Raw genomic sequence first — 21,743 nt, forward strand, 5'->3', positions numbered from 1 at the left:
CAACACAACTGCGAGGAATCGTAGAATTTAAATTGTGCACCTCTCATGTGAAAATGTTGTCTGAGGGGTCAAAATAACTATAAACAGGCAAATTTATCAACTTTTATTTGAGATGAACAACTTTGAAGCTTCAGTCAAGCAGTGCACTTTGAATCCAGATGTGAGTTACAGGTACGGGTGCGGTTGAGGGTCACATCTGGACCCTTTCCTGTGCTGGGCGTGGTGATGGGCGTGGTCTCCAGGGTCCGTGGCTGCAGCTGGACGCGGGGCTGAGGCCAGTGCGCATGCCCGAGACTGTCCAACATGAATGCGGCTTCACGTCTCAAGACATCTCGCGTCCAGGTAAGAGAAACCCTCGCTGTGTTTGTGGAGCGCCGCTCTTCCGCCTGTCAGTCTGCGGGGGAGGTGCAGCAGAGGTCGTGTCTTGTTGTTCCCAGTTGTGTTTTCTGTGTTTTAAATGCATAATGTCTCTTTATTAAAGCTGAAATCAGTAACTAACTCCCGCAGAACACGTCCTACATTCATGTGTGGTTGGTATGCTAGCTGGTGTAGCGCTGTTAGCTTGACTGTGTTTTACTGTTTATTTACCTGTCGTGTCCTCTCAGTGTATTTTCATGTCTGCCTGGTCCTCTATGTTTTCTGCCGGAGGTCTCGTTAGCGCCTGGCGCTCACTGACAGGAGCAGCCCGCGGCTAGCTAACGTTAGCAATGCTAACTGGGCAGATTTAGTGCTGAATGCTGTTTCCGCCGCTGTCACCTGGGCTGCTCGGTAATGTGTTAATGGACTGAAAGGACAGTTTAAGCAGATCCGCTCGCATGTGAAGTCCGTCCGGTATGTGTTGACTGAGCTGCACCTGCAAACTGTGCACGGTTACCTGAGGCGACGCGTTAGCCTCCTGTGTGCTAATGTCTGCATCTGCTCATCAGATCAAACTGCAATCCTTCATTCAGCTGCTGCTGCCTGACCTGAAGCTGTCCAGTCTGCAGAGGCACTAGGAAAACACAAGAGATGAGATACACTTTGAGATAAGGTCCATGTCCAGGGAAGTTCACTTGTGACAGCAGCAGATTGTCCAGAACCGAGCAGGACCTGGCTCAAATATAATAAAATATATAATCTAATAAAATGCAGAGTATATGTAGATGATCTACACCTTTTACCACGGATGGGATATTGTAAGTAGAGAACAATACAAGGTGATATCACAAGGATGTATCCTGTATTTTTGCATATATTATTGATGTCTGATTATAAACAACAAGTATAAAAATGGTGTATATACATACACACACACACACACACACAGAGTGGAGAGATGATAGTATACAATATGATATGAATATTAAAAATGTTGTCAGTTAAATTTTCCGGCCAGTACCTTCAATGTACTTCAATGTAATATTTTAAACGAATGATGCATCCTCGTGAGAGCTGATATATACTCTTACAGTCTATTCGGTGCACCTATACTGTCAGTATACTGTAGTAAAGACCTAAATACGTATGCATTCGCCAAATTAGCTAAGTCGGCTAAACTCATTTTAGGATGAACTTGCATTACCCTTGAGGAGCCATGTTTGTAGGCTTCCACTTGGATGCACAGCTGCTGCTGGGATGTGGCTTTGCTGTGCTGCTCTGTGGGAGCAGAGATCCACAGATCGGCTGAGCATTACTGCAAATTGTCTTCATGAGGGGGGGTTAGGGTTACCGTTACCGTTTTGCAACTCGCTCAACAGCATCTTAAATGACTTCGCTATGCCTGTTTGTGTTAATGATGGGCCGAGTATATAAGAAGATAATATAACATTATATTATGGCTTATATTGGCATAACTTTGTAAATTATCTGAGATGTCGGGGTGGCCTGCTCAGTTTCTTTTGTCTGGTCTTAATCGAATCTGCCTCAGGTCACTTACATCCACTGTCAATGATAGAATAAACATTTATATAAACATACTCTCTAAGTAGGATAGGCAGTCTCGCTGTAGACTCACCATAAACGCATGACTTTGTACGTGCCCTCTTCCATGTGACTCGGAGGGCGTTGTGTAATGGTCTGAGGATTTTATGACTATTTTCAGTATATAGCAAATGATCTTTGGACGTGCATCTTCTCGTGACTTGTCAAGAAACAATGTGAAAGTATTTAATGATTGTACGACTACCACTCTCTGTGAATTGCACACAGCAAATAATCACAGGAAATGCTTCTCCATGTATCTTGTGGATAAGCACTTGCGGGAAATTACATGATTACTGCATAATAGTGGCGCTTTCTTTAGTATCTAACTCTGCATGGATAATTAAATCTGTTCGAGAAATATTTGTGCATCAGAGGTCATCTGAAGTCGTTTTGTATCTGTCATAAGGCAACACTAAGATAGTCTTGCCATGCATTCCATTCAGGCTATGGATTTATTTGATTTAGTTTTCACTTGAAATGTATGAAATGCAAGACGCTTTTTTCAGATCAGAAGATCTTTACTGAATCGTTAATCTGATAAGTGAAATTGGCTAATGTTGTTTTACAGTAGAGATTTACTGTGTCCGCTCTGTGTCACATCTTTTCCTGAATCCTTTCAAATCAACTTCAATGGAATAAATATGTATAAAGATTTATTTTTAGCATTTTAACAAGACTCATGAACCATGACAATGCAATTATGACAATACACATTAATTTTGTAATTTTCCCCTTTGTGTTTTCAGTAACCAGCATGGGCAGTGAAGAGGAATAGACTAGTTATCTGCTGTGTGGAGGACAGAAGGTTTTTAAAATCTCAGCGCGACTCCTCTCTCTTCACACTCTGCCAGTCCAGCAAGTTTCCAGCACCATGGCTGAAGAAGACTATGGCAGCTTTGTGGACTGGAACCAAATGGGGGATCTGGCCAAGAGTGGCGGGCCCACCAAGGTAGACTGCAAAGACCTGAAAGAGTTCAAGCAGATGGCCCGCCAGGGTTACTGGGCCAAAAACCATAAACTACGGGCACAAGTCTACCAGCAGCTTATCAAAGATATTCCCTGTCGTACAGTCACCCCTGATGCAGAAGTGTATCGTGACATCATGGGAAACTCAGCCACGAAGAAACCTTCCTCCCACATCCCACTACCAGACTTTGTGGATGGTATTCCTTTGCCACGGTACTGCTTGAAGCCAGAGGCAGTAGCCTCAGCCCATCAGATTATCAACTGCCTGGCTGGTCAGTTTCCAGATATCTCCCACTGCCCGTCACTTCCGGCTGTTACTTCTTTGCTCCTGCACTTCAGCGCGGACGAGGCTCAGTGTTTTGAGCACGTCAGCCGCATGCTGGCCTGCAACGAGCCAGGCAAGCGGCTGCTCGACCAGACTTTCCTGGCCCACGAGTCGGGATGCATGACGTTTGGTGACCTGGCCAACAAGTACTGCACAGCCGCCCACAAATTAGTTATAGCCACAGCCCAGGATGTGCTGGAAGTCTACTCAGACTGGCAACGCTGGGTGCTCGGTGACCTGCCTTTCAGCCATGTTGTCCGGGTGCTGGACGTCTACCTAGTGGAGGGCTACAAGATTCTCTACCGTGTGGCTATAGCCTTGCTCAAGTTCTACTGTAAGCACAAAGCAGGAGCCCAAGGGGGCCAGAGCAACCAGCAGGATTCAAGTAAAGTCAGGGCGGACATTCAGGCTTTCATCAATGGCATTGCCTCCACCATCACACCTGAGAAGCTGCTAGAGAAAGCCTTCTCCATCCGACTGTTTAGCCGCAAGGAGATCACTCTGCTGCAGCTCACAAATGAAAAGTCCTTGCAGCAGAAGGGAATCACTGTCAAACAGAAGCGGTATAGTCAATAATAGTTATTTTTACAAAGTGAATTGTGACCATCTGTACGTTAAACTTTATTTAGAAACCAGGCTGCATCTAGTGCACTGACACCGGTGACCTTGAATCCATCACATGTAAACTAAATCACACTACCATACACGTCCAAGATTCATAGTCATCTATATAAGAATTTTATGTAGTTTATATGTCTATTACTTAGGTGAATGACATTGAACTCTTTTTATACTATATACTATGGGATGAATATGATTTCATTTTTTTCAACGTTTCATTTTCATTGTTTGCAATAATATTTTTCTTTTGAGCTTCTTACTCGTGCATGCTTTGGAGAATGGTTGAAGTTGCCCTTGCATCCTTGTTTAACATCATGTTTCTGTTTCCATTTTGTTTGGTCTGTTCCGCACTTTTCCATCCACCATCTTGTCTCGTCTGCGCTCCACTCCTGTGTTCACTGCTTTGGTTCATTTACAGTTCTAGGTGGGTCCTCTTCTCTATGCTCCTCTCCAGATCTATTTCTAATTTTGCCAAATAGTCCCTAACTCTCAGAATCAGTATGGTTAGTGTCAGTAGACTCTTACATGTCTGCCATAAATACATTCACACCATCATCTGCTTCAAAAGATTTTCAAAGGTTTATGCGTCACCAACCATTGGATCTTTCTCTCATTCGCTACCTCTTCATCTCCCTGTGTCTGTATGTTTGGGGCGTCTCCAGGCGGAACGTGCAGCTGGCCCTTAACCCAGACACCTTCTCCTCTGAGATCGTCAGCGCCAAGGAAATGCGAGACATCTGGTCGTGGATCCCTGAGCGCTTTGCCCTGTGTCAACCACAACTCGTCTTCACCACCTCCACCCATGGTTGCAGCCTGAACAGGTACCATCTCCAATGCTTACCTCAATACAATCAATGCAGCTTTTGGCTACTGCTCTCAACTTACATCTCAGGCCCTGTTAAGCATTTTGTGTCTTTGAATTTGAAACAAATGTGATCACAAAAGCAAAGCTGTGAACCAAAACAACAAACACCAAAAGCTAAAAAGGTTGCAACTTGGATTAGAAACTGTAAATAAGGAAAATGTGCAGAGACTACTGTGCTTTCTTCATTGTCTATTTATATTAGACAGACGCAACTTAATGAAGATCTTTTGATTTGCTTTGGGGAATTTCTCCTTCAATTACAAAAACATTTCAATTAGATCTCTTCATTTTCATTGCACACAGAGGGTGCACACAAATTAGTAGGTACACTCACATACATACACATATTTAATTTCACCTTCCTCTTAACCACTTCCTTTTTTTACGCTCACATTTTCCTCCAGATTCTACTCACATTGTGAAGGCAACGAACCCACTCTGCTCCTCATTCGGACCACCGATGGAGACGTGAGTAATACACACATTATTATTAATAACAACAACGACACTGACGTGGGATATGATAACACCCTGATGTCATCACACCAGATATTTGTGTGAATATTGATTCAGCTCAGATCAATAAGCCATCTTCATATTAAGGTTTTTGTCCCTTGTTATTACAGACAGCAAAATGCAGAGTTAAATTGAATGTCTACATGTTCTCAACCTTGGTTGGGACAGAATTACTGAACCGGAGTCAAAACAAAACAGTGTTGGTGTCACTCTCATGGACTTGTTTCTGTCTCAGACACTTCCTGTTTCAGGTGTGACAGTTAAATGGGGAAACTGTTAGTAAATGGTTATTGCTTAATGCGGTCATGTTCGACCAGTAAAATCCGCCCTATTAAATCTATCCGTTGTGTGTGTGCAGTGTAATACAAGCCCTTTGGTACTGACCTACACGCAGTCACTCAGTGTTTTTCATTTAATAAGTAGAAAGGTCCAGAGAAGCTTTCTGATTTTCAAAATATTTCTTGTCCTGTGCTCTGTCAACGTGGATCAAAACTCCACTAACCTGCTAATCGTGTGAATTTTAAAGTATCAAAGAAAATATGCACATGAGCAAATCCAACAGATTGATTGTACCCATGCTTATTCTTTTTCTTCCTTCAGGTATGTGGAGCCTTCCTCTCCACAGACTGGGAGGAGCGGAAGAGAGGAGGCAACAAATTGAGTTTCTTTGGCACAGGGGAATGCTTCGTCTTTAGGGTCAGTTTATTTTACTATCCTAATTTACGAGCTTGCATTCAGGAGGAAATAAATCCTTCCCTTTTTAGCTGAACTTCCGGATGCTCTTAGTGATCAATTGGAGTGAAAATTTCTTTTTTCTGAGCAGTAACACTTTTTAACCACCAGAGGGTACCATCCACTATGGTTTCTTGTGTTCTTGAGGTAGTGTCCCTGGCCCCAAGCAGCATCCAAGGCTCCCATTTGAAAAGCCTGCCTTGTGGGTCACAGTTCAGCGAACTGACTTTTCCTCATCTCCCTCTGTAAAAACAGCCTCACATTATGTTTTATTTGCTTTTGAAAGTGCGGCTTTGAGTTCTAGTTTTGGGTGAGACTGGATCTCCTTTAGTTACTTGTCTATTTGTGTTGATGCACAGCAGTGGGCTGTCTGAGCCTGCACACCAGGAAACACCATCATCTCACACACTAATACTTAAACAAACACACACATCGGAAACTCCTGTAATCTGATCCAGTCTGTATCTGACCGGGGCTTCACCTGACACCACACCTGACACACACAAGAGGCTGTCAGCAGGGACTCATGTCCATCAGATGTGCGGTGGAGGGTTGGAGAGGGTGAGGAGGGATTTACTGGCATATATTCTTTGTATTGACAAAATAGTAGCTAGGTTATCACACTAGTATCTCTTCTGATACTGTTAAGATAATAAGTATTTCTTTTGTGAATACATTTGCAATACTATTTTTTGTTAGGATTATGCAAAAACGACATAATCCGATTTCCATGAAAATTTGTGAAAGGGTGGATTATTACCCAAGGAAGAACATAGTAAATTTGCAGTAGATCCAGATAAATGAACAGATCGAGAATTAATTTTTTTAAACTTTTTTTTAACATGTCAAGATAGGGCCTTGGCAGAGGTACACACTCCCTGAGCACCCTTCAAGTTGAATGTGTGATGCCCCGGAGTGTAATTTGATGATGTCTGCCGCGCAGTAGAAGTCACTACTTTGTTTCCCTTGTTAGCTGAAGCCAGAGATTGAGCGCTACGAGTGGGTGGTGATCCGCCACCCGGAGCTGGCCTCCTCCATCAAGGTCCAGGGTGAAGACGACACGGCGTCGTCTGAGGGCCAGAACTCTGAGAACCATAGCTTACAGCAGCCAGAGAAAGCTGCAGGAGATCTGTCGCCCTTCCTCTCCACTCGCCACTTCAACCTTAACTCCAGGAATACTTCCATGTTCATGGCTGGAAACGTTGACTCCATCATCATAGGTGAGTGGATTGTTACAGCATCTTATTATTGCTTATTTTGCATTTTCTGATGGTAACTGGCAGAATTTAGATAATGGGTGCTTTCACACACAACTTGTTTGTTCTGGACCTTCAGACTTCAGTGTTTAGTCCAAAACAAAATAACAGGTAAAGACATCCAACAGACAATAAGTGAGTCCGACCAAAAGAGGTGGTCTCAGTCTTGATCCAACTGAACCATGGTTTTAAATTGTTTGCCGTGTGAAATAGGATTGGATAGTTCTGACTTTAGGACCAATTGCAGGAAGTTGAGACAGCATTAAAGAATAGAAGAAGAAAAAGAAGTAGATGCAGGATAAGGGAATGCCCCAACTCGCAGGATAGCTTGCAGTCTTCCCCTCTGCGGTGTAATGTTTGAACAATGAGGACATGCATTCGGCACATTCAAAATAGTATTGAGTACTGGTCCTGAAATTGGTGATGCTGGTAGCAATATCATAATGATATTTATTATATATATATATTATATATTTATATATTATAACAGAATTAAAGAAATGAACGGGGACATCCATTTTCTCCATTTAAACTGGAAAAGTGGCAACACACCGACGTCAGAGGCACGCCCGTCTTTATACCAATCAATGTCAAGTACAAGTAGATGCAGCCCAAGTAGGTTATGATAACAGGACATACGTATTTCATACAAATGTCTTTTGTCCACTTCTTAAATTGCAATGTGTAACCAACACTAACTGGATCAAATGTTTACAATGTGACAAAGGTATGAACCTCGGTTTGTACTTTCAGGGGTAAAAACGTCCTCAGTTACATAGTTGAGTTGAGGAGGATTTTTCCATTGTCGACTAAAACATTAAAGATAAAGTCCTTCCACTACAGGTTGATGTAACAATGTACTTGGTTGTTTTAGATTTAGATCATTAGCAGAAACGCATTATTTGTTCGCCGTTGCTTTTAACTTCCACATATTCTGTGCTCTTATGTTTGACCAGGGGGAGGTGAAGGCAACGCTCTTTACATTGACTCAGAACTGAACCACGGGCGCACTGGCAGCTGCGCCACCTTTGACAACCCGCCCCTGTGTGCAGAGACCTTCCAAGTTTCACTGCTGGAAGTTTGGGGTTTCCAGGATGCCATGGCTTCATAATGCTGCGCACACACACAATACACACACACAATACACATTCATGTTGATCCATACATATCACATACATGGACACATAGGTGCATAAATCATGATTATGTCCAGCAGTATTTGAGGTGGAAAACCCCTCTATGTAAACAGAACTACATCCGTCCTACAAATTCATATATGATTAACTATTTTTTATTTATTATCGCAGCTAATCCAAATTCCACATGTGAAAAAATGTGATATATTTGTTTGGTTTTGTGTTTACTTTTGTATTTACAGATTTGTATTATTGTATACTAATTGTTTTGTGTGCAGTCATATGAAGGAGGTGTTTAGATCAACTCTAGATAAAGGTTTATCTAGATGTTTTTTTAATGTCGGCTGTGTATTCATGTTGATGCTGAGCAACAATATTTTAATTTCTGAATGTAACTTCAGTACTTTTTGTTCTGTGGTTTAGCTCTTTCTGCCAAATTCACTTTCAGCTATCTCTCAGTCCTTAAGAATATATCATTAACCAGATCATGTTGGTAAACTGAGGTTTACGAGAAAAAGTCAAGTCAGTAAATTTGATGATAAGTGTTTTTAAATGTTGAAACAATAAGATGTACTAAAGTTGTACCAGGGCAGCTTTTAGCCAAGTCGGGTTGCATTTCCCCACACGTTGATTTACTATCACTATGTGGGAGATCTTAAATGAATTAACGTGGTACATGTTCGTGGATATCAGTGGTGAGTTTGAGTGTTGCCATTTTGCACCATACGTGAAAGTTTTCGTTTGAATGAGTGTCAGTCTCTCCTTTGTATAGAATAACAGTCTTTTTAAAAGTCAAGGTGTTATTGGTTTACAAGCAGTTAAGATAAATGCAGTTTGCTCATCCTTCTCCTCTTTTTACCCTTTTCCCTGTTGCCTCCGTCCTCTTCCCTTGTGCAAATAGTAACAAAAGTCCAAATCTGTGCACTGTTGGAGTTATACAGCCTATTTGTATCTCTGTGATCAAATATGTGCTCCAGTGAAACATCAATCGATGTGTTCTACATGTGAAAATACAGCAATACGCTTTCAGTAGAGTGACTCCATCTTTGTTTCATTGTCTCACTGTTGACTTATTCTTTTCTCCCGCTTCTACCACACCTCTGTCGCTGCAGAGAGAGGGTTACATTTCTTCTGACTGTTGCAGAAATGTGCCAGATGCCTTTTCAGGTCAGCTGACCATGAATCTTCCCCTCTAACCCTCTAATCCCCATCTTCTTGTGTTTTGCTCCACTCCAAGTAGTTACAGTTAGAATATCTGGTCCCAAAATGGCTCGTCTATTTATATCTTAATACAGGAATGATTATTTTAAAATAAGTTGTTTTTATTTAATTTTTTTAATTTCACATAATTTTTGAGATTCAGAAAGATTTAAGATCCAATTTATCAGATGAATGAAATGACAATGTGGCAAATGTCATATGACCTATAGGGGTTAAAAACACTCTGTGACTACTGCATTACTCACACTCTTAAGCAGACCCCGACTATTTTAGTTTGAACGTCTGGTGCACGTCTCTTACTTTGTGGAAGCTGACACTGAGCTGCATGAGTGGAAAATATTAAGCAGAAGTGAGTCAAATGCACCAATGCACAGGTACATCTATAAAAGCCGTCTGCTGTTCGTCGCCAGCTGTCTTACAGAACTCAATACATCCAAGTGATTACTTAACAACACCCACGTCGCACACGCTGCATTTGTTATAAATCTGTGTCGATGCTACTACATCAAAGCTCTATAGCCAATTCATTTGCAGTGGGTGTGGCTCGGCCGGATGCATGTAAAGAAATTAAGTATCTTGGATCGGAAAGGGCTGGAGTAATTCCCTGTTGCAGTACAGTAAGTGGCATTGACTCCATCTTGCCAAGGCTGTGCTGTTCATTCAGGATTCACACTCGGCTTATCGCACATGCACTTCTATATTTAGCTGCTCCTTTGGGTGTTGGTCTGGCGCATCTCCTGAAAACCACGCTTTCCAGCCTCAAGGAGTAAGATGCTTAAGTGTTTAACCTGACAGTGAGGTGGGTGTGTGCCTGACCAGCCCCCACCCCTCAGACAACGAGGGGCCTGTGGACAGGGGGATTAAGACGTAGTCTACAAGGAGGAGCCCGACATATTGCCTGGATTCACTGACTGAATATTGCAATGTAGAGAAGGGTGTATCTTCCAGTCACTGGATCCATGTCACTAACCTGCTTTAAGGACTGAATCGTAGATGTCCTGCAGAATTTATGATAATAAAGCAAAGGTGGGTTTTTAATATAGGATTCAAGATTTCCCACAATATTAATATTTTTTTTTAAATGAATTCTTCAATACACTAAGAAAGAAACTGTAATGTCAAACCTGAAAGTATCTTAGCTCTGTGACATCCTTTCTTCATAAATCCTGTTATGTTCTGTGCACAGAGTGTGTACAAAAGTAATCTGTTCGGATCATATTTATCAGATCCACTGAAAAATTAAGGAACCACATAAGATGAATATTGTTTGTCCAGATCTTCATTGTACTCTTCAATAAATGATTCTATACGGAACATCTTCAGTATATTGATTGAATCATGTTCTGCTGAGAATTCATCATAGTTCCCCGTTTTCCTTCCTCAAACGACGTCAGCAAAACCAGCCTTCAAAATGTGGCCTGCTCTTATATCCTCCACTTATTACAACTCATTGATTTAATAACCACACAAGGACAAGGACATCCACCTAAAACAAACAGGAAACAGCAATGTGTAGGTGCACAGGCTATGTTATTACTGCAAATGAGCTGGTTGCAAATGTCTGTTGAGTGTCCCAGATAGGACCATTGCAACCCAGCATCAAAGGCTGCATTCATATCCCAAAGGAGTCCTGGATCAATACACGTTCAGTCAGAAGAGAAAGAGAAAATTAAGTGAAAATCACTTGTTTGTTTTTGACCTTTTTGTTTTGAGAGCATCACTGCACACGCACGCACGCGCGCGCGCACACACACACACCATCCCTGCTTCAAAATGATCCATTCTTGTTGCATAATACAACCTTGCAGCTGGAGAGAGATGTTGGCCATGAGTAACGTGTCTGAAAGGATGGAGGCCTGTGATGCTGGTGTAGAAACTGCATCTTGACTGAAGAGGCTTCACAGTGATATGGGGGAGGGGTCCTTCCCTGGTGCTGACTGGCCTGGGTGATGCAGTGAGAGAGAGAGAGAGAGAGAGAGAGAGAGCAGGCAGGATGGATGGAGGAGGAAGAGGAGGAGGAGGAGGCATGGGGATGGCACGAGCTCTCCCTGTCTGCATGCACGCTTCTCCCCCCCACGGTGTCCTATAGCTCTCTCCAACCCCTCCTCTGTGTGGATCTCCCACCCTGCACTTGCTGGGAGCTGGACAGTGGGATGGGGGGGTTGGATTCTCATCTCCCTACCCCCACCACACACACACACACACACACACACACACACACACACACACACACACACACACACACACACACACACACACACACACACTCGACCGTACACACTCAGGCTCAAATTCTCTCACTCACTGCTGCATCACATCGCAGCTGACTGTGAAGCACCACATGCTGCATGGTAGAGTCCTGGTGCAAAAATGCAGAAATGTAATAAGCAACGCCAGGAGTTTCAACATTTGGGGATTTCACTTGAATCAACTCTCTTATATCATAAATCACACATAATCATAATTTTTAACTTAATGCATTTCCACATTTGAAAGAATCCCGTGTCTTGATTTTCTGATAAATGAAGACAAACACATTTTCTCTCTTTGCATTTGTCTTATTTATCCCCATCCTCTGATCCCCCTGCCTCTGAAGGGTGAATGCCTCAGTGTCAAAGGGAGAGCCTGCAGCGGAGCATACCAACTGGATGTCTGATAGGGGTGACCTTCAAAAACTAAAAAAGAGGAAATATGAACACAAAAATTAAAAAAAACTCCCCTTGTGCACGCCTATAGTTTTATAAGTGCGATGTGCGCGTAGTTATAATCAACGAGCCCTGTCGTGCTGTCTCCTCCCCACACACACACACAGCCGATGATAGGTTTCCACCGCACGGCCGGTCAGGTGACTTTTTCCGCTTCGCCATTTTGTGCCGCTGCGCCGGGTATTTATCGGAAGAGTCGTGACTCGCTCGTTTACACTGTAAGGCGGCGTCAGACGGTTTCCCTCCGCAACTCAAGACTGTGGCCTTCGACACCTTTTTACGCCAAGTGCGATTCTCCTCGGACCCGCCATCAACAGTTAATCTTTTGTACATTTAGTTTATACATTTTTTTTATACCGAGCGAGGAAGAATGGCGACCGAATCCCCCGAATACTCTCCGTTCTTCGCAGTGATGGGTGCCTCTGCAGCCATGGTGTTCAGCGGTAATTATCACAACACGACCACCTCTCATGTCGGAGCCGTGTGTTAAACACAAAATGTCGCTGTGTGCAAACCCTCTGCTCATCCTCACCGCTGCTCGAGCCTCGGTTTGTCACCCACGGTGCCTCCATTGGAGCTGGACGCCACCCGCTAGCTCTGCTAAGGTTAACGTCGCGATGCTGATCTCGAGCTGTCATTTATTCAGACCTAGCCTGCGATGCTAGCGGCTTGTGGTTCACTTGTTATTTGCCAGTGTTTATTTAATATTAGTTCGATAATGGGTGTCAGTCTTTCTACCTCACTGCCAGGCAGTGAAAACCACTCCAGGCTAGCTAGCTAGCTGATGACGACTACATTAGTTAGCTTCGACTGTAGCGTAAATCCCTTGTCCACAGGCTCAGTGCTGTGTCTGAACGGAACTGATAAAACAGTGACTCAGTCGAAATGATGGGATTGTTCTGTCATGTTGTGATTACCGCGGTATCTGAAAGCTTCACGCGGCCGAAATGCCCCTTTTATCCCCTCACAGCTAGCTGCGTGTTAGCTTGATGCACTTAGCAGATGAGTTGGGCTGAATTCCCACATTTTCTGCAAAATACCAACCACACTTCTGCATGCAGGGTTAATGGGGTCAACATAAAAAATCCTTTGGCTTTCATGCGATATTATGTATGTAATGTAGTTTTAATGTAGAAACTATTAACCATCTTTATACAACCTAAATGAAAACTGAAAACTAGGATCAGCTAGTCAACTTCCTTATTGTTCCAAGGAATGACACAAGGTCACATGACTATCACATGATGAGACTTCTGACTTGGAATTGCCTTCTTGCTACTGGTCTGGAGTATTATTAATAAAAACGCCAAAGTGATCAATTTGTGGCTCATTTTACGGACGATAAAGGATTTAACATCACTGTTATCAGTGTTCATAAATAGTAAATGGGATGTGGCAAAAAACTTGCACTTTGAGACTGGCTTCTTTCATAATAAGCCATACTGGTTTTATGGATCTGTTTCCTAGTTTTATTCCTAGTCTTCCTTTATTTCGAGGTAGGCCTCACATCATGTGCCATGTGTGCACTGCAACCCAGGAAAAGCCTCCATCTGACTGGGTTCACTGGTGGGATGAATGCCGCTACAATGGGAAATCAATAAGCTACTAACAGACAGTTTTACAGTTTGACCCACTGTATCTCGAGGCCTTTTGGCAGAACTGGCTCATTCCTGGTGGAGAATTATACTTAGGTTTTCATCGAGGGACATGTCCACTGAATTGCAACACTATAAGACCTTGAAATATACTGTGTTTACAAAGAGCTATTTCATGACATAATGTGATCTTGGATCCTGTCCCCACCTTTTCTTGAACTTGATCACAAATTCATAGATGCACACGAGTATCGGCAATGTTTTAACACATTTTATCGTAAATAAAATTGTGCTATATGCCAATGAGAATATTTCAAGATGACGATTTCAATTACACTTCTAAACGCAATATGCAATGTCTTTTACATTTTATTTGTAAGTATTAGAAATCACATTGTTGATTTGAAATTTACAGTACAACCAATGAGCAAATCTCATTCAGTTTTCATCTGCAACAAAGACAAGTTCACAACTCAGTATCTGGTATGTCCACCATTAGCGTTCTGAAGTGCATCACATGAGTGCAGATGATTCATAGCGCCGCCAGACTCTTGGAAAGTCCTTAGATTGCTGAATGGTTGAATGATGGACATTCAGAAATTCAAACTGCTCTTTTTGGCATTTTTGCACTCAGCATGCCAACTGCATGCTCCTCGTGGCTTAGAACATCTGTGGCATTGTGACATTTAACAATCTTTTTAGTTTTCTTTTTTTATGACAAGCACAAAACCACACTTGTACAACACTGTTATGAGCATTTTTATATGGATTATATTGTCAAAGACAAGCTCACAAATTTAAACAAATTTGTGAATAGAATTGATGAATTGGCCCGTTTAGTGCCTAGAAAAAGTCATAGATTTTTTTTATATTTCAACTCATTTAAAATGGGAGCAGAAAGAAAAGCGTTGCATTTATGTTTTTGTGGGAACATTTTGAGAAATCAGTCTTAATTCATCAAAATAAGGTATCACAGTTCACAATATAAAAATCTTTAATTATAAAACTCTACGATTTTATGTTATCCAACAGTACCCGGCAGCTGGATGCCAAAGCCAGCCCTGTTCTTGTCAGCTCTGTTTTACTGTCTAGCGATGGGCAAGGGCAGCATGACGGTGGCGGCGTCCCCTGAGGTCAATAGTAGTACTGGTCTGCGGTGGTGAAGGAGTGACAGCTGGGGAATTAGCTAGTAAGGAAGGGATCATGCTGGCACAAAGAAGGGATGTGGTGGTAGTGGTGGGATGGATGGGGACACTTGATGATTCAGGCTTCAGCTTGTTAGGATCGATGTTACAGTGTGTTGTGGAGTCACTGACACGCAGTTGTAGCTTGTGCTCCTGTAACGTCAGCCTGACACAAGCTGAGGGAGTATGACAGCGATTTAGAGATTACTGCTGTCAGTCAATCAATGACACACTTAACATTCCTTATCCTGATAATGAGAGAAGGGTAATTTAAAGAAATGTGTCTGATTTCTGGAGCAGACTGTAAGTTGCTGTGATCCTCTGGTGTCGGGTGATGCAGCATTGTTTTACCCGTCTGGTGACTGTTGTGTGGGCTGCCTTGTAGTGATCCCTGGTTCAGAGCAGGTGACACTCACAAGGTGTTATAACCCATCAACACTTCCATGATAGCTGTGCTAGAGTTCGTCTATTACCCTTCTCTGCCAGGAACAGTTAAAGTACATAGGAGCCATATATCCTGGATAAATGACCTGATAAATCTGTGTGTGCTTTTCCAGACATTGCAGATTAATACGATACTGGACATTTGTCCCCAATGAAGTAATTTTTTGGGGCAGTTATTTTTATAATGCTTTCAGTTGCTTGAAGAGTTTTACTCGGTGACGGCAGCGTATATGTTCGACATCCCTGAGACTCGGATGCAATAGATTTGTCGGTGTGTCTCCTAATTCCTGTATCCAGCCTCATGTTTTACACATACAACTAGCTTGCTATTTTGTAAGATTGGAAATGTTTTTTATCTATGAGAGTTTCCTTATTTTTTTCATTTGTTCCTTAAAACCAGTGCTTCCTCATTCGCACACTACCCACAGCCGACCAGTCGCCTTTCTGTTGCTTGGGAATTTTGCGCGCAGACCCCTCCCAAGCTAGAGGCACCGCCTGCTCTGACATCACATGGCGTCACAAGGGCATCCCATACATCAAATATTCTGCTGGGAAGGGACAAAGAAAAGGGGGGTAAAAAACTCTTTACCTAAGCTGAGGGATTAGGATTAAAACCCAGAGGTTGTGCCTCCACACTACTGCAGATGCCGCCCTGCCACAACATCAAACCTTTAATCGTCAGGACAGAATGTCGGCGTAAGAGTCTCTGTCAGTCCTCACCTGACACACATCAGTGAGGCCAAGATTACACAGGAAGAATGGAGTCCGAGGATAACTTTTCTGTAGGTAATTTATTAAGACTGGATGGCTGAATGACTAAAACAGCTGTTTAGTGGAAACCTTGGATGTTGCTAGAATATTGTTCTAAAGAATTGTTGCTTAATGAGGTGTGTTTTTTGGATCTTGGCCAGTTTTTATATTGAATTGCAAAGGTTTATTTTAATGCTTCCTCGTGCCGATGTCAGTTTGCTTGATGCGATGTACCATATAATTTTGGTTTTGACAATTTAGTTTCCTTGAGCAAAGATGTTGGAATTTAGTAAAAGAAAAGTTTTTAAAAATGACAATCTTTCTGGTGTGATTGTCAGGGCTTATATTCAGTAGAGATGTTCCAATTTTCCCTTCCAGAAAAAAATGACAACTTATATAGCATATTTTAACAGCTGTATGCAATTAATGGGAGTGATGGTTGTTGCTATCATGGTTGTTTGGCTTCACTCAGGCTAGATTCTGTGAAAAATGCATATACAGAGAATGAATACTTTAGAACTTATTTTATTGTATAGTTTTGCAGTCACAACTGAAAAACACAAATAAATATAAGAATACACAACACCCCTCAAAACTGAAGTCTTGCATACAGTACACATCACCGCTTTACTTACAACTCTCCAGAATGAAATATGCAGACATTGGAGCTAATTCTGCTGAACGACACTACTGGAAATCATTGTTGCTACACAGAACTTGCCAGCGGCAGTACAGCACATCTGCTGTTTTGGACTGGTGAAGAAGTGATTTCCGATAAAAGAAAATTTCAGTTTTATCTGGGTGAAACAAATACTTTCAAAATGATGTATTGAATTGTTACATAGATTTGCACACTCGCCGATGCCCGACCTGGCTTTTTTGGCAGTATCGGAACATCTTTAATATTCAGACACATCTCTGTAGATGGGCAGGAGATATTTAATCTTCAACTGATTACATCAGTTGAGTGATAAATTGATATGTAGTTTGGGACATGGCCGACCACCATGCCCACATTTGAAGAATGACCCGCATTATCGTATATTTTGCCTTTACATCGACGAGGCCTGTCAGCTGGACTTGGAATTAACCGGAACGGTGTCAGGCTTGCTCAACACATTCTCCCAAGAAATAAAGATACACAGGGCAGGGTACCTCAGGCTGTGTGGACAAATCTTCCAAGATGATATCTCAAGAGACATTTCAGACTTAATCTTTGTTTGTTGGTTATAAAAAGCCAAGAAACCTACATGTTAGAATCAAACAGTTATGCCGTTTTTTTGCTTATTGCTTTACATGATTGGATCCTATTATGTATGATTTAGTGGTTGTTGTACGCAGCCACTTTAACGGCGATTCACAAGTGACATAGTAACAGCTAGACATGAAATGTTTTGCCAGTGCGATGGAGGACCTGCAGAGGACGGAGGCTATATTTAGCATCAACGCAGCATCTACCAAACTGAAAACGGGGGAAACGTCTCCCGACTCTCTGGGAATATACCGCATGTGCTTCATAGTGGAAGTACTGCCAAAATGATGACCCATTTAATAGACATGTGCGGACCAATATATTAGATGCTGTGGTCAGTGTAATCTCCAAGCTTTCCCTTTATCTTTTGGGTGATGAAATAAACACGTTCACATTCAAACACACAAGCACACACGTCCCTCTGGCAGGGGGATATCTAGTTTAACTGTCTGATTCATGACACACTGCCTTGCTCTGACAGTCATTGTTGGGCGTTGCTCAAGATTCTCATTACCTGGAAGCTGTTCAAATGTTTTTGTTGCTGTGCAGAATTACAACCAGTTCTTGATTGATGGCGGCTGCTCTACATTTGTTCATATATAGTTTCTAATAATGGAGCAGAGGGATTATTGATTTTCTCTTTCACTCTCCTCCTTGTGCGTGTGTGTGACGTAGGAGGCACTAGATTTTCTCCTCTGCATCACAGGCCAACAAAGCGAACATGCTGACAAAGCTTTTTGCTCCCCTCCTTTCCTGTCACATTGCAGTGTTACTCATGAGACCAGTGCGAACCGGATATAGAGCACAGCAGATGTTGCATGATTGTGTTCTGCTAGCCCTTCCCTGGTACCTCTCCCGTACTAGATCTGACTCTGGAGATGTGTATCCTGCTTCTCTTGTGACGTCAGCAGTCCTTGGTGTGCTGAGGCCTAATGGGCTTTTTCATTCAGAGTCATCCGCAGCTTTGCAGCAGGTGAATTGTAAAATTAAATTAGCTTATGCAGTTTAATGAGATGAGGTTGCATTGTCTCTTTCAGTCGAAGAGAACATGACCTGGTATTTCCAAACACAAGCAAAATTCCCCAAGTTAAGCCATGTCAGGTTTTTAGAGGGAACAGAAACGGTTCATTTCTGTTGTTGCTTCATTCCTTATTTCACTTCTGCCTTGTTTTTTGGCCTCATGATTAACTGAAGTTGCGTTCTGTCTCTCTTCCCCACCAGCCTTGGGAGCAGCCTATGGCACAGCTAAGAGCGGTACGGGAATTGCCGCCATGTCCGTGATGAGGCCGGAGCTCATCATGAAGTCCATCATCCCTGTGGTCATGGCGGGTATCATAGCCATCTACGGCCTGGTAGTAGCAGTGCTGATTGCCAACAACATCTCAGAGAAGGTCACCCTCTACAAGTGAGTTGAATTAATAGGTTCAAGTTTGATTCTTTTGTGTTTTCTACATTTTATTTGAATTGTCAACACATACTACAGACAAGTTTTGCATTCAGAATCAAATTAGAGTTCTAAAGCAGTGGTGATGTGGCACTTTTCCAGATTTCTATAAGTCACAAGTGGTGTTGTTGTCATTTAATATCAACACTTGCAAGCATGCTCTGTGTTGCCATAGCTTTGATGTAGCTCCATTAATCATAAACTCTTAAACATGTTACAACCACACTGATGTCCTGAATTACATAGTTGTTCATCACAATGAACACAGCCAGAGTGGTTAAACAAGTCAACGACTGCAATTTCACTCTGGTCACACCAATGCACGTGGTCACGACATTCTCACGTCAACACTGGTCTGCAGTTTAACAACCTGAGTAAAGTGCACTTCCATAAAGTATATAAAGATGGACGACACGTCTCCACTTCTTCCCACTATCCAGACATGAAGTCAAAATAGCCCAGATACAGATGCCACCATCTTGTACATTTTGAGACAGTCTACCCAGTAGAGATTGGAGGACGGAGCTGTGGTAGCCCGGCACTCGATACACATGTTAAACCAGTCTCAGCTGTCAATCATGACATTTCACTGTTATTATAGTGTCACATAACTAATAAAAACCAAACCTAACAGAAAATGAACACTTGAACAAACATCAGTGTGATAAGAACCAACAGTGACAGAAACATCTTTGAGAAATGTTACTTCATGTGTACTTTGACTTTTTTGTTCGGTCCATGTCCCATTCATTAACATCGAGGAGGGCCAGGTGTATAACCTATACTGCAGCCTGTCACCTGGTGGCAATGGAGGCGCTTTGGCTTCTGGGAAACAATCATGTCGTCCATCCTTGTATACAGGCTATGTGCACTTCCCATGTTAATACTTCAAATGCAGTCAGAACACTTTTTGACAAAAGGTTTTATGGCAAAGAGGTGTGATCAACTGAGCCGCTTTGACCACATGAGCGAGGCGACAAATAATGAATGAGCTCTGACTTTCACATGTTGAGTTAAAACTGTCCCTGTTGTTCAAATTGTTAATCCATTTTACTTGCTCTCTGTGTGTCTCCAGGAGTTTCCTTCATCTGGGAGCTGGGTTGAGCGTGGGCCTCAGTGGGCTGGCGGCAGGCTTCGCAATCGGCATCGTGGGCGACGCAGGCGTTAGAGGCACAGCTCAGCAGCCAAGGCTTTTTGTGGGCATGATCCTCATCTTGATTTTTGCAGAGGTCTTGGGTCTCTACGGGCTCATCGTTGCCCTCATTCTCTCCACGAAATAAACACCCAAACATCTCCACTAAAAGATCTGTCCTTTATGTTGCTGCTGGAGAAAGAGTAAAATGAGGCAAAATAATTGTAAAAAATTTCTGCCACACAAGATGAAAGAAGTGAAAGTGGGGGAAAATGAATACACGGCTCCGTAAATATGGTCTTGTCTCAACAACATGTACAGTCGTCCCAATTTGATAGTCAACTTGTAAATGCGCAATGTAGTGATTTGTCTGTCTTGTGTGTGCGTGTGTGTGTGTGTGTGTTTCAAAAACAAATTGATGAAGAAGATTCCTTTTTTCCCTCCACTTATTTCAGGCCACGAGGCCGACTGAGGCAGCTCGGCCTCCAGGTCTTAGAGAGCTGACCAAAGGGCCACACAGCTTTTTCTCCTCCCCCCATATCGACTTGGGAGTTGTCACAATTTCTGCATTAATCTTGAGGATCTATTTGTAAAGAGAAATGTGTATGGACTTAAGATTTTTTTTTTCCACTGATTTTATTTATATAAGAAATTGTTCGTTGAACTGTTTAATGCAGCAAAAGTCTTTAATCCCCAGGATATTATACATATATATATATACATATATATATATATATATATATACAGACAAATGAATATCTATATAGATAGATTTAATGCACTGTGGGTTAATTGTGATAAGTGGTTGGAATTCCTCTGGATGTAATTCTTGGTTTAATAATTAAGATTGCCTTTAGTATGTTGCTGGTGGAGTGGGAGTTTTATGTGTAGCTGTATTCTAATCATTACGCAAACGTTCTCAAACTTCAGTGTTTTTCCTGTAGTACTGCTGTTTGCATTAAAGGTGTGTGCGTCCCATGTTGGGTCTCACAAGTGTAATTTCCCAAAAAAATCCATCTTCTCTCCATCTTCTTCACCCCCCCGCCCACTCATCTGTGGCTGTACTTCCATCTCTTCCACATTCCAGCCATTCAAAGTCCTGCATGGGTTTCAGTGTTCTGTTGCTGTTGGATACGACGCTGACGAGCAGGCTACTTTCAGAAGATTTATTCCAGATCAAGAAGCTACTTTCACATCTAGTTCCTGCTAGAACAAAAAATCACATGTATGTGTGTAAAATGATGCAAGACGACTTGATGGTATCAAATGTAGCAGCAGATATTGGTGAGATTAATGAGTTTGGCCTGAATTGACGTAACGTCTGGTCAGATCTGATCTGGAGTGAGTTTTCTGAGAATGGAGCTGCTGCGTTTTCCTGAAGCACCAATCTCCAACCCTGTATTACCACTGGTATTGAAGTTATCCTGATGTGTCGGATGTGAATGTTTTCACAATCGAATTAAAGAAGATTCCAACTTAGATTCGACTGGCTTCCAAAAATATAGTTCCTAGTACTGCACATCTCACTGACACATTTAAGTACTGTACCAGCAGCATGAGGGGGGTTTATTTAGGACATTTATTACTAAAGTACTTCCTTAAAATCGCTTTTGTACTATAGTAATCTCCTGTGACAG

At 42.2% G+C, this 21,743-nt stretch overlaps 2 protein-coding genes across 3 annotated transcripts; both read left to right on the forward strand.

Moving 5' to 3' along the window:
• Positions 1 to 213: 213 nt before the first annotated feature.
• Positions 214 to 9,417, forward strand: tbc1d24 (TBC1 domain family, member 24). Of its 2 annotated transcripts, XM_034570778.1 has the most exons (8): positions 214 to 342; positions 2,709 to 3,816; positions 4,293 to 4,298; positions 4,537 to 4,695; positions 5,144 to 5,207; positions 5,856 to 5,951; positions 6,961 to 7,207; positions 8,200 to 9,417. In XM_034570778.1, exons 2-8 carry the CDS (start codon positions 2,834 to 2,836, stop codon positions 8,352 to 8,354), a joined length of 1,710 nt encoding a protein of 569 aa, XP_034426669.1. In that variant the 5' UTR covers positions 214 to 342; positions 2,709 to 2,833; the 3' UTR covers positions 8,355 to 9,417. The 2 variants fall into 2 exon arrangements, with proteins under 2 accessions (XP_034426669.1, XP_034426670.1); XM_034570779.1 differs by lacking the exon at positions 4,293 to 4,298 and having other exon boundaries at positions 8,200 to 9,411.
• Positions 9,418 to 12,475: 3,058 nt separating this feature from the next.
• atp6v0cb (ATPase H+ transporting V0 subunit cb) lies at positions 12,476 to 21,585 on the forward strand. Its single transcript, XM_034570071.1, has 3 exons — positions 12,476 to 12,748; positions 18,752 to 18,935; positions 20,050 to 21,585. The coding sequence occupies exons 1-3, from the start codon at positions 12,676 to 12,678 to the stop codon at positions 20,252 to 20,254; spliced, it is 462 nt and encodes a 153-aa protein (XP_034425962.1). The 5' UTR covers positions 12,476 to 12,675; the 3' UTR covers positions 20,255 to 21,585.
• The last annotated feature ends 158 nt before the right edge of the window (positions 21,586 to 21,743 follow it).

The sequence above is a fragment of the Hippoglossus hippoglossus genome, chromosome 19, assembly GCF_009819705.1.
Source record: "Hippoglossus hippoglossus isolate fHipHip1 chromosome 19, fHipHip1.pri, whole genome shotgun sequence".
Taxonomy (NCBI): Eukaryota; Metazoa; Chordata; class Actinopteri; order Pleuronectiformes; family Pleuronectidae; genus Hippoglossus; species Hippoglossus hippoglossus.

Excerpts from the sequence above, each read along its gene's own strand:
- tbc1d24 (XM_034570778.1), top strand. The coding sequence starts at position 2,834 with ATGGCTGAAGAAGACTATGGCAGCTTTGTGGACTGGAACCAAATGGGG. Across the intron at positions 4,696-5,143 it reads CATGGTTGCAGCCTGAACAG|ATTCTACTCACATTGTGAAG; the intron begins GTACCATCTCCA and ends ATTTTCCTCCAG. Across the intron at positions 5,208-5,855 it reads TTCGGACCACCGATGGAGAC|GTATGTGGAGCCTTCCTCTC; the intron begins GTGAGTAATACA and ends TTCTTCCTTCAG.
- atp6v0cb (XM_034570071.1), top strand. The coding sequence starts at position 12,676 with ATGGCGACCGAATCCCCCGAATACTCTCCGTTCTTCGCAGTGATGGGT. Across the intron at positions 12,749-18,751 it reads TGCAGCCATGGTGTTCAGCG|CCTTGGGAGCAGCCTATGGC; the intron begins GTAATTATCACA and ends CTTCCCCACCAG. Across the intron at positions 18,936-20,049 it reads GAGAAGGTCACCCTCTACAA|GAGTTTCCTTCATCTGGGAG; the intron begins GTGAGTTGAATT and ends GTGTGTCTCCAG.